This window comes from Apodemus sylvaticus, chromosome X (assembly GCF_947179515.1).
Source record: "Apodemus sylvaticus chromosome X, mApoSyl1.1, whole genome shotgun sequence".
Taxonomy (NCBI): Eukaryota; Metazoa; Chordata; class Mammalia; order Rodentia; family Muridae; genus Apodemus; species Apodemus sylvaticus.
The window spans coordinates 25,448,263-25,460,248 of NC_067495.1; the positions used below are offsets into that span (position 1 = coordinate 25,448,263).

General features: G+C 41.9%; 1 protein-coding gene across 2 annotated transcripts in view; it reads left to right on the forward strand.

Moving 5' to 3' along the window:
- The window catches only part of Egfl6 (EGF like domain multiple 6), a 61,945-nt gene extending 50,315 nt beyond the window's left edge, over positions 1 to 11,630 (forward strand). The window contains exons 10-12 of one of the 2 annotated variants that reach the window (XM_052170836.1): positions 3,869 to 3,973; positions 8,517 to 8,782; positions 10,889 to 11,630. In XM_052170836.1, the coding sequence (XP_052026796.1) occupies positions 3,869 to 3,973; positions 8,517 to 8,782; positions 10,889 to 10,999 (482 nt within the window). In that variant the 3' untranslated portion in view covers positions 11,000 to 11,630. The remainder of the gene's footprint in view (positions 1 to 3,868; positions 3,974 to 8,516; positions 8,783 to 10,888) is intronic. The other variant, XM_052170837.1, reaches the window with a different exon arrangement.
- Positions 11,631 to 11,986: the final 356 nt, after the last annotated feature.

The window sequence follows — 11,986 nt, forward strand, 5'->3', positions numbered from 1 at the left end:
ACTAAGGACTGTTAATGACTCTGTTGCCACTAGTGTAGACCTGGCCATCACTGTATTGTTTATATTGTTTATTTTGTTACCATGACTACAGGCCAAATATACTGTAGGTTATCTCAGCATCCTTTCCTCTCTGATGAAAGACACTTATATCAAGCCAGGAGGCAATCCCTTTACTTCTAATCACCAGTGTTTAAATAGTAGGTCATTTAAAACATTTTTATTGTCATGCATGTATTTTACACAATGAGTGTCATTATGACATTTTTATACATGCTTATAATATCTTTTGATCATTTTCATTCCCATTACCTTTCCTTGTGCCCCTCCCACTCTCACTGGTCCTGTTCCTCTTCCCAAATAGTTCCCATTCAACTTGTCACATCTAGATCATGGGCCTGCACCTTTAAGAAACTGATCACCTTAAGATGCTGGCCAGGCAGTGTAGGCAATCTCTCAGCCACACATCCCTATACTTCTCCTTCTGAAACAGAGTGAAGAGGCCTTGCTGTGCCTATCAGTCCCTAAGGTGTAGTCTTGCCCAGAACCTGACACTTCCACACTTCCATGGGTTTTTCTTTTCTCTCTGTGTAGTCCTGGCCATTCTGGTACAGGCTCTGTAGGACCAAGCTGGCTTCCAACTTAAGAGATCTGTGTGCCTCTGCCTCCCAAGTGCTAGATTAAAAGTGTGTGCCACCACCACCTGCCTGCCATGTTCTTTGTCACAGAGGCCATACTGAATTAAAAGGTTCATGGTATGAAACTTTCCACCAGTTCAAAAAAAAAACTTAGAAAAGTCAGAATATGCCAGTTTTATGTTCAAGAGTTGTTCTTTACATATATATATATTCTTTATTCTATATTCTATATTCTATATTCTTTGTTTACATTCCAAATGATTTCCCCTTTCCTGGATCCCCCCCCCTTCCCATATGTCCCATAAACCTTCTCAAGAGTTGTTCTAAAGTCCTTTTCTCTTCTGGACATCCCCCCACCTCCTGTTCCAGTGGCAGCTGCGATGTTTCTTTTCCTGTAGGCTATCTCTTTTCTTTAGGCTATCTCTCTTAATGAAGCTTCGCTCCAAGTTTTAAAAGAAAGCCTCTTAAACTTGGCAGTGGTGGCGCACATCTTTAATCCCAGCATTGGGAGTCAAAAACAGGTAGGTTACTGAGTTCAAGGCCAGCCTGGTCTACAGAGTGAGTTCCAGGACAGCCAGGGCTACACAGAGAAACCCTGTCTCGAAAAACCAAATTTTAAAAAAAAGCCTCTTTCCCTTTAAGATCCCCATCATATTGCCTCTGACATGATATTCAGTCTCCTTTTAATGCTGTCTGCTCTCAAAGCCAAACTCAAATCCTTGGACAGTCATGGGTCTCCTTTTGAATTAGAATTCAGGCTCAGTTCCAGCACTCAGTATCTATGTTGCCTGAATAAGTCACTTAGGAATTTTAGATTTATTGAAAGTTCAATGACAGATATTTTTTATAATCAAATTAAATGACATGATAATTGTGGAGAAAAAAAACATTTGACAAATTGAGATGAGTCAAACAAATAAACACATAAACAAAAACCGATGTGTGGCTGGCCCAGCAAGATGACTCAGAAGGTAAAAAGCTCCTGCCAGCAAGGCTGATGACCTGATTTTGATGCCTAAGAACCACATGGGGGAAGGACAGAGCTGACTTCCACAGACTGTCCTATGGCTTCCCCATGCATAGTTGAATTGTAATTTTAAAATTTTTTAAGAAGCTGGGTGGTGGTGGCATACACCTTTAATCTCAACACTCAGGAGGCAGAGGCCAATAGATCTCTGAGTTTGAGGCCAGTCTAGTCTACAGAGTTAGTTCCAGGCTAGCTAAGGCTATACAGAATAATCTGCATCAAAAAAGCAAACAAATGAAAACAAAACAAAACTAAGAAAAGGACTGCTTTATCACGGTAGTACACAGAATGCTAATCCCAGCATTCTGGAGGTGGTGGCAAGTGGAGCTCTGTAAGTTGGCAAGCATTCTGATCTACATGGTGTTGAGTTTCAGCCAGTTGGGGATATACAGAGAAACCCTGGAGAGAAAGGAGGGCTCCTTATCCTCTTTCTGTTCATTGATCCTTTGGCACAAGCAGCCGAATCCCTCAAATCAAAGTGAGAGGTCAGTCTTAGTTTTAACTCAGAAGCCCCTCGGCCTTTGCCCTCTTTCACAGTGCTGTCTTACCCTTATCTTACTTCATGAGTCAGCACACTCTTCTGTGGAAAGGGCCAGAGAGCAAATAGGTGAAAGCCTTGGGAACCATCTGGTCTCTGTAGCTCAAGGGTCCCTTTGTCCTTGTAGCTTAAGGGAATAAGATACCATGTAAGTAAGTGGAAAGGCATGCTACCATACGACTTTACAAAAACTAGGCAGTAGGCCAAGGTGCTTGCTAGCTTGCAGACATCTGCTTTAAGTAAAGGTAATCTGAGATACTGGTTCAAGTCCTGCACTGGCTGAGTCCCCACATATTCCTCTGATACATCTGAACTGCAAAGCCATTTTGCCATAACAAATAACAACAACAGCAAAATGGAACATGTTCAAAACCGTCAGTAGGCCAACCTATTTGATCCAATATGCCCCTGGCAAATATCTAACGGAGAGTGTCGATTGGAATCATGAAATGCTCACTGGATTTTCACTAGTGGAGGTGACTAGGTGACAACATGAGGCCAAAACCATTGAAACAGTGATTTATTATGTACACTCCCAAGAGAAGGGGGACACACTGAGCAAGAGGACGACAAAGGCCTTTAAGGTTTCTGTAAGAGTAAAGTCAAGGGGGATGGGGCAGGAGAGACCATATAAGACTGGATCTTTTGAATAGTTGCAGAAGGCCTCAAGACAGTGGTTCTCAACCTTTCACAGGGTTACATATCAGATATCCTGCATATCAGCTATTTAGGTTACAATTCATAACAGTAGCAAGTTTATAGTGATGAAGTAGCAACAAAATAATTTTATGGTTGGCAGGGCCAGGGGTCCCGACACCATGATGAACTACCTATATAAAGGGTTGCAGCATTAGGAAGGTTGAGAGCCACTACTGTAGGGGCACAGGGGCTATCTATAACTATCTGGTTTGGAGGTGGTGTAGGGCAGGGGAAATACTGGTTTGATGTGTGTGTTGGTCTGTTTTCTCTCACTATTACGGACTACCTGAACCTTGTAGAGAGGGGTGTGACTTAGATGTCCTATGTACAGCTGAGCATCCCACAAACACTTGTTTTCCGAGCTTTGTTTTCAGTCCCTGGCTTGAGTTTTGTAAACAGCCCATTTTGTTCCCTGCTTTGCTTCACTAGCAAGGGGCACTGTGCTCTTAACCACGGAGCCATCTTCCCAGCCCCTTAACTTTTATTCTTGAAGATTTCAACATAATTTCTTGAGAATGCCCTTATAGATGAAACTCAAAATTAGGGTATGTGGAGAGATGGCTCAGTGGGTAAAGTGCAAGTGCTGCTCTTGCAGAGGACCAGACTTCTGTTCCCATCCACACGGTGGCTCACAATCATTTGTAACTCCAGTGCCAGGAGATATAATGCCCTCTCCTTATCTTCCTGGGCACCAGGCACACACATGATGGCCAAAGGTACCTGCAAGCAAAACATGCATACACATTAAATTTAAAAGTCTAAAAAATAGTCTATCTGGTTTAATCTACCCCTGCAAGAATGCCAGTTAGTACGATCTATATTCTACTTGCCTAAACCCGTGATGTTGCTTTCCAAATTAGCTACTTTTGTAATGTTCTTAATGGTTTTGAATGTGTTCTTTCTTTCTTTCTTTCTTTCTTTCTTTCTTTCTTTCTTTCTTTCTTTCTTTCTTTCTTTCTTTCTTTTTAGCAGACTTAAACATCTCAGTTGACTGCAGCTTTGATCTTGGAGTCTGTGACTGGAAACAGGACAGAGAAGATGACTTTGACTGGAATCCTGCTGATCGAGACAATGGTATTTAAATTTCACTACCTCTTATTCTGGGAGTAGAGAAGGTTATTACCACTGGATACTAATTCCTTCCCTGCTTAGATCACAATTGTTTACCATCTTTGGGAACTTTTGACCTCTGATAGATGAGTAACTTAGTATAGCATTGACTTCCTCCTTATCCTTCTCTTTCCCACACGACCCAGGAAATGTGTCCAAGCGTGCCTCTTTTATATTTACCCTCTTCTTTCTGAGAGAGGGAGATGGGAAGGAGAGAAGGATGGGGGGGGGGGAGGGAAGGTCTCTGAGATCTTCCATTTTTCCAGCTTGCCAGTCACAGTCCTCTGCAGTTTTCATTTTGCGTTTTGATAGAAAATAAATCTGTTAAAGGTAAAGAGACCTCTATCTACACTGGAGTTACCACAGAGTCATCTCTCAGATGAGGATCGAAACCACTATGAGTGTCAAGTTAATGACCTAAACTCAAGACTCAGCTTTCCTTTCTGTTATCCAAGGAATTCATTCTGACCACCTGGCCTCAGATTGTTCTCAACATTAGTTCTGAGCCATAAACTTCTTGGCTTTTGTGGTGTCTGCTTCAACTCTGTTGCTGGGTCCTGGCTTCCCCTTGGGTGGCTTGCAGACACCATTTGGAACACATATTGAATCCACTCTCCTGAAGGCCAGCCATATAGCTGGAACAACTGCTATACATCTCCAGACTCCAGGTCCTCACCAGTAGAATTTTATTTCTTTTGGAATGTACAGACTCATCCTTGAGTTAAAACATCTTCCTTAGGACAAACTCTTTCCCAGGATATTTCCTTGCAAGCCTGCACCTGCGGTCAGAGAGTCTTGATCTCTACCAAGAACCCCTGTTAGAGCTAGCAATTGAGGTAGAAGGAATACATCCCACACAGCAGTCATTCTAGTGGGCCCATCACTAAAGATGCAAGGGCAGTGGACAAGTTTAACGAGATGTAATACATCTTTGGAGAAACAGTCTTGAAAACCAATACAAGTTTTTCCTCTTTGTTCATTATAGGATTGTAGATATTGGTGCTACCAGAGCCATAGTACTCGGGGACCCCAGATTTACAGCTCACCTGGGCAGCATTGTCTCACATTGAATTTCCCACCAATGAGAAGTCTTCTATTTGCAAATAGAATTTGCAATTTGAGAATCACTCCTAGGTTCCCAGCTTCTGAGGCACTCACATCATAACTTCTCCCTTCCAAAAGTTCTACCAGGTCTCTACACGTAGTCTTGTCTTCCCCTACAAAGCTAAATGTAGATGAGAAACATGGAATACATTAATATTATTGGAGGGATGAACCCTCAAGGAAAGCTGAAAGTAGGCTTTAGGTGGGATTGAAGAGATCACAGAAGAGAGGTTTACTGGATAAAGTACAGGTAGCCTTCATTTGAGATAAATAAACTTCTTGGTTTGAATTAAACATGTTCATTTGACATTCAAACTTCACCAGGCATCCTGGAGCTTTGCTTGTTGAATGCTCAAGCTCTTCTTCCTCTCTTTATTATCCAGTCCTGGGCCCTAGCCCAAGGAATGGTGCTGTCCCTATTCTGAGTATATTTTCCCACCCAACTGTAACCATCACAGGTATGATGGTTACAAACTTTGGTGATGCTTTTATAGAAATAATATACCATCCCACTGAGAAATAACTCCTCAAGCTTAGAGGTTAATAAGGGATAAGGCTCTTTAATAAGAGCACATGTCTGGTTCTGGCTAATGCCCAAAGAGTAGCTGGCCTTGAATAGGGTATTTTGCTAATTTATATATACCTTAGGCTTAGCATTCTACATGTTCTGTCATCCTTAAATCTTTTTCAGGTCCTAGCCTCAGATTACACTTTAAACAATGTAAATGGAGAAATGGGGACAAGAGAGTGCAAGTCTGGCCACTTAGGAACATGGGAGATTTACACAGCAAAGATATTGCATATTGCCAGAATGATTTTAAGTATATCAGTGTTGTTCTTTTTCAAGTGGTTGTTACTGAGGACCATCTTGCCCACCTAGCAGAATTATGCTTTTGTTGGGGAAGAGGATCCACCAGTGAAGGATCCAGTGAAGGCTAAGGCAGCATCAGCCAGGGTCATGCAAGTGTCTCCAGGAATTATACCAGAATACTACATGCTATCCCCAGTGTTTTCCTCCCAGCTTCTATGGGAATACTTTCTTGTCAACTTCTTCAGATCATGCTGTATAAGAATCTTTTTAGTTAGGGCTGGAGAAATATCTCAATGGTTAAGAGCAATGGCTGTTCTTCCAGGAGACCTGGGTTTGATTTCTAGCACCTACATGGTATCTAACAACCATCTGTAATTCTAGTTCTAGGTGATCCAATGCCCTCTTCTGGACCCTAAGGGTACCAGGTATGCCCATGTACAAAATATATAGAGATAAAGCATCCATACATATAAAATAATAATTTTAAAGAGTTGATTAGGTTTACCAAAGCCACAATGAAAAGAATAGAGATAAACAAAAAGTCCACTTCCCCAGGTTACAAGATACTTAGAAAGTTTGCAAGCATAGAAGGAAATATAACTCTGGTCATCCTATATCAGAATGCAAAAATGAAATGCTAACACATGGTGGTTGAGCCTCAAGAAATCATTAGGACAAGAAGGGTCAAGGGTATTTTGATAAGACATTTCTGTCTGGATCTATCCAAGTAAATGGCCATCATACCTGTGATGGCTAATATTGATTGTCAACTTAATGAGATCTGAAATCACCTGACATGCCTGTGAAAGATTGTCTAGAATGGATTAGCCTCGGGGATGTCAGTGTTCAATTATCTAGTGTTACATTGACATGGGGAAATCCACTCAGAATGAGGTCAGCATCATTCCTTGGGCTAAGGTCCAAGACTGGATGAAAAGGAGAAAGGGAACTGAGCTTGAGCTTTCATCATTGCTTCCTGATAGTGAATACAATGCAACTGGCAGCCTCAAGCTCCAGCGGCCATGCCTTCCTCTGTAGGGTTATGGGTCCCACATCTGGTCCACCACAGGACTTGGCCTCTCTCAGGGAGGTGGGAACACTGGAAGTTGACCTCACTAACCCTGTGCCATCACTGGGCGGGTGTTGGCCCATAGAACAGCCCTGGAACACTGCTCCTGGGGTGAGGAAATGCAGTCTGAGGCACAGGAAAGCTGGAGCAAGTTAGGGGGTCGCCAGGCCTACTAGGAAGCCAGGCCATCTGGTTCTCAGGCTCTCTGACACCCAGATGCCGCTGGATGCCACACAAGAGCTGAGAATGAAGTGGGGGCTGGTAGGCTGAATCTAGACCAGGGCAGAGGTGGGGAAAGAAGGGAGCTCCTGCTGGTCCTGTGGGGGAGAGTCCTTGGCTTGTGGCAGTTGACTTGAGCTTGGCTTGGCTTGGCCTGGTGATGGCTGTGGCTGGGAGCACAGAGAGGCCTTCTGTGAGAGATTAGACAGTGGCTCTATAGGCAAAGGCCTTCTCCATGGCTTCCCCAAGATGGATCCCAATGAAAAGAGGTAGTCCATGGTTTTAAGACATTTAGTGTCATGGCAGAAAGTGGATGAGTGAAACCATACCCCACTTCTCAGGGCAGGCCTGAAGTTAAATACCTTTTACAGGAAGGAGTGTCTGGGAAGGAAAGTTTATTGGCTAAACCTTTAGGTCTTTAAGTATTTCATTAAAATGGAGGTCTGTCTTGAGCCTACATGACCACAGGTCATGTCCTCTACCTGTGCAGGGGCTTCAGGTATTGCCCTTAAATGATGGCCACAAATCTATGGGGGTCTGTGACTAGTGACAGGGTCCTGATGCCTGGGAATCAGGCAAAATGCCTACCTCCCCTTCAGGGTTACTGGGGTTTCTAGCTTTAGCTCAATCAGGAACCAGGCTACCTTTCATAGTCCCACATCCTCTACACCATGGGCCATACATATCCTTGAACCTGTGAGCCAAACTAAATCCTCCGTTACTTTTACTAGGATATTTTGTCTCAGCAGCAGCACAAGTCAATCATACAATACATATTGTTGATTTGGTGGGAAATGCATCCTAAGAGTCAACTAATCAAGGTGGAAATGTTCTGGAACTCATTAGCTGCAAATCACCTTCAGTGCTTAGTGACTATTCCTATTTTCTCATGGATGTGGAAAATTCCTCTGCTTTCTGGCCCTTAGATTTCTTCTCTATATAGGAAAAGATTTCAACTCTCCAATCCACATGGCTCATGTTTGCTTAACTATTCTATTGAAATGTAAAAGACCGCCGGGCAGTGGTGGTGCATGCCTGTAATCCCAGCACTCTGGGAGGCAGAGGCAGGTGGATTTCTGAGTTCAAGGCCAACCTGGTCTACAGAGTGAGTTCCAGGACAGCCAGGGCTATACAGAGAAACCCTGTCTCGAAAAAACAAATCCAAAAAATAAAACAAAACAAAACAAAAAAGAAAAGAAATGTAAAAGATCTCAGCACTTCCTATGGGAGACTGTTGTTCATTTTTCTTGCTAGTTTATGTATTATAGTCAGACCCTTTATCACAGCCTTTTGTTCTCTTAAAGATGTTGGTTACTACATGGCAGTCCCTGCCGCAGCAGGGCACAAGAAGGATATTGGCCGATTGAAACTTCTCCTTCCCAACTTGACACCCCAAAGCAACTTCTGTTTGCTCTTTGATTACCGGCTGGCTGGGGACAAAGTAGGAAAACTTCGAGTGTTTGTGAAAAACAGCAACAATGCCCTGGCATGGGAAGAGACTAAAAATGAAGATAGAAGGTGGAAGACTGGAAAAATCCCTTTGTACCAAGGGACTGATACTACCAAAAGTGTAAGTGGGCAAGGAATTCCATATTTACATTTTGCTTTTTCAGTGATTCAACAAACTATTTACTGATGTCTATAGGTCTTAGGAGTACAAAGCTAGCAAGACTTGTCTAATCAGCATGATTAATGAGGACAGCTATCTGGCTCTATGGAAATGGCCTGTTGAGATGTCTGGCTCCTCTTACTAACTTCTTTGAAAACCAGGTTATACATTTTTTTAATATGGTAAAAAACAAAACCAAACAAGCCAGGAAAAAGGTTTCTTATCCAGTCTATGTGTGGAACTTAGCTCAATAAATGGCAGACAGAATATGATTATTTTAAGGTTGTTTTAACAGAACTGAAGGGGTGGCTGTTTTCAGGAATTCTCAAAACCACTCTTGGCAGGGGTGTGTGTGTGTGCGTGTGTGTGTGTGTGTGTGTGTGTGTGTGTGTGTGTGTGTCTGTGTGTGTGTGTGTGTGTGTGTTTGATCCTTTAGAAGTTCTCATAGAACTGATAAAAATGATTACATTTACAGTTGTTGTTTATATACCTTAAAATCAACAGGGAGAAAATGGAATACAAGCAGAGACCAGGAAAAACCAGACAGAAGTTTATAGTTTTCCTTGCCCAGTAGACCCCTAAGCAGATCTTAATTTTTCCCAACAACCACATAGGGCAAGATTCACAAAGTACTGCACACCAGGGAAGCTTGTCCAGACTTTGGTATTCAAAGGTGTGTGTGTGTCTGTATGTGCCTGTGTGTATGTGTCTGTTTGAAAATGTGAAGGCCATAATTAATATAGCCACCTTAGCTATTGTTCCTCAGGCCTATCTACTTTATTTCTCCAGACAGGCCTTAAACTTGCCATGTATGGCAGACCAGCTGACAAGCAAATCTGAGGGAATTCACCTGCCTCTGTTTCCTCTGCACTGGAGTTACAAGTGCACATCGCTATGCAGGACTTTTAGACATGCATTCTGGGGATGGAAATCAGGTCCATCTGCTCACAAGGCGAACAGTTTATCACTGAGCTATCTCTCCAAGCCCTTGAAGCTATTCATATGGGTCTGTCTGCCCACATCATTGCCAGCATGGCAGACCTTAGTTATGGGTCTCCAGCATTCCCAAAGGCTATACTGATATGTAAAGTAAGGCCCCTATCATAACATTCTGAACAGAAACTTTGGCTAAAGGTTACAAGTAAACAAAAACACTCTTATCTAAATAAATAGTTTCAAGGACCTGGAGGCTGACTCTAGAGGTCAGCAGGCAAGGGCAAAACCTTCTTTCAAATGTTGAGGTTTTGGATAACACAGACCAGCAGAGTTAATCTTTTACCGTAGAAGTAGGTTTGGTAAAGGAAAAGGAAACTCTTTTAAGAGGAAGTTGGTTAATGAATTTGATAAAGAACAAATAGGATAAAAAGATGAAGAGTTTACTGAGTTTGGAGCACCTTGACAAGAGCTGTTTCTGGAAAGAAAAAGGTCAATAATCACACAATAGAAGAACAAAGAGAGGGCCTGGGTTGCTCAGTTGGTAGACAGATTGGCTCACATGCACAAAACCCTAGGTTCAGTCCCCAGCACTACATAAACCACGTGTGGTGGAGCATGCCAGTAAGTACAGTACTTAGAGTTGTACACAGAAGGATAGGCACTGGAGTTACAGGTCAAGAGCATCCTTGGATATATAATGGACATCTGTTCTCATATGCACACATGCACATACACAGACACCCGGACACACACACACACACACACACACACACACACATACATGCGTGCACGTGTGCTTAAAAGAAATAAATTTTTAGAATAAAAGATCTTTCATTGTTTTTACTTCATTTCTTTACATGGCAATTCCAAAAGTTCCCTACTCAGAATTACAGGACTTTTGAGAATCCTTCCAAGTTTGCTGTGAGCCTATCTTCACTGAACAGAATCCTCACCATGAACACTCGGCATGTAGGCAACACATTGGTATATAATCAAGACATTGCTGTGTAGTTGATATGAAAGGCAATTGCTATACAGTAGAGAGACAAGTTTCTTCCTTGCTAACAGCCTTTTGATAGTTTGCTAACATCATTGTTTTGAAGTAACCTTCTATTCTCTCTCTGTTATTAGGTCGTTTTTGAAGCAGAGCGTGGCAAAGGCAAAACTGGAGAAATTGCAGTGGATGGAGTCTTACTGGTCTCAGGCCTGTGTCCTGATGACTTTTTATCTGTAGAGGGTTGAATGTCACTGTCTTCCTTCATAGCTTCATATGTGGCTTTTAAAATGTCATTTCTCTAGGATATCTTTTTCTATCATATCCTAGGACTCTTCCATTTTATAAATACAAGCTTACAATGTGTAATGCTCCAACAGAAATATTATCATAAGATGCCTTTTTGTATCAAATGTACTAAGACTTGCCTTATATATAGTACCACTGTGCCTTGTTTCTGAATTTTCCACATTATATCACAAAATGTGGAAATTCCAGCCTATCTTTCCCTGCCCAGTATGTCTGCTCTTCCTACATAAGTTGGTGAACTTTCTTATGTAACAACATAGAATAACAACAACAGAAAACGATAACTACAGATAAATGATTAATTGTCAGTGCTGGGGAAATGGCCCAGTAGTTAAGTGTTCATTTCTCTAGAGGGCCCAGGATTAATTTCCAGCATCCACATGGCAGCTTGCAACCATCTATAAGTCCAGATGGTTCCAGAGAATCCAATGCCCTTCTCACCATTATGGACACTTTTATGTCTATGGTATACATGCATACACTCCATACACACACACACACACACAAAGTAAATATTTTTTTAAATTGTTTAACTTCTTGGTACTTCTTGAAAACAATGACATTAAACATAGATTTGTGCCTATGTGGCTCAGCCTGCTCTTTCATAGTCAAGCTTGCACATTTAATTTTTTATAATCATATCTAGTAAACTGCCTTATGTCATAGTAAGATAAAATAGTATCTTACTGATTCTGTTTACTTATGTGTATAATTCTGGAAAATGAAATGTTTTATTCTATTCACTGTTCAAACACTTTGTAATCTTAAAAATTCTTAAAAATGGACTAAACTTGGCTTGGGTGGGTCGTGTGGTGGAATGCTTGCTTGGCATGCACGAACCCCTGGCTCATTGGACCTCATAAATTGGGAATGATGGTACCTGCACGTAATCGTAGCAGATTTGAAGTTTAAGGTCATCCTTGTGT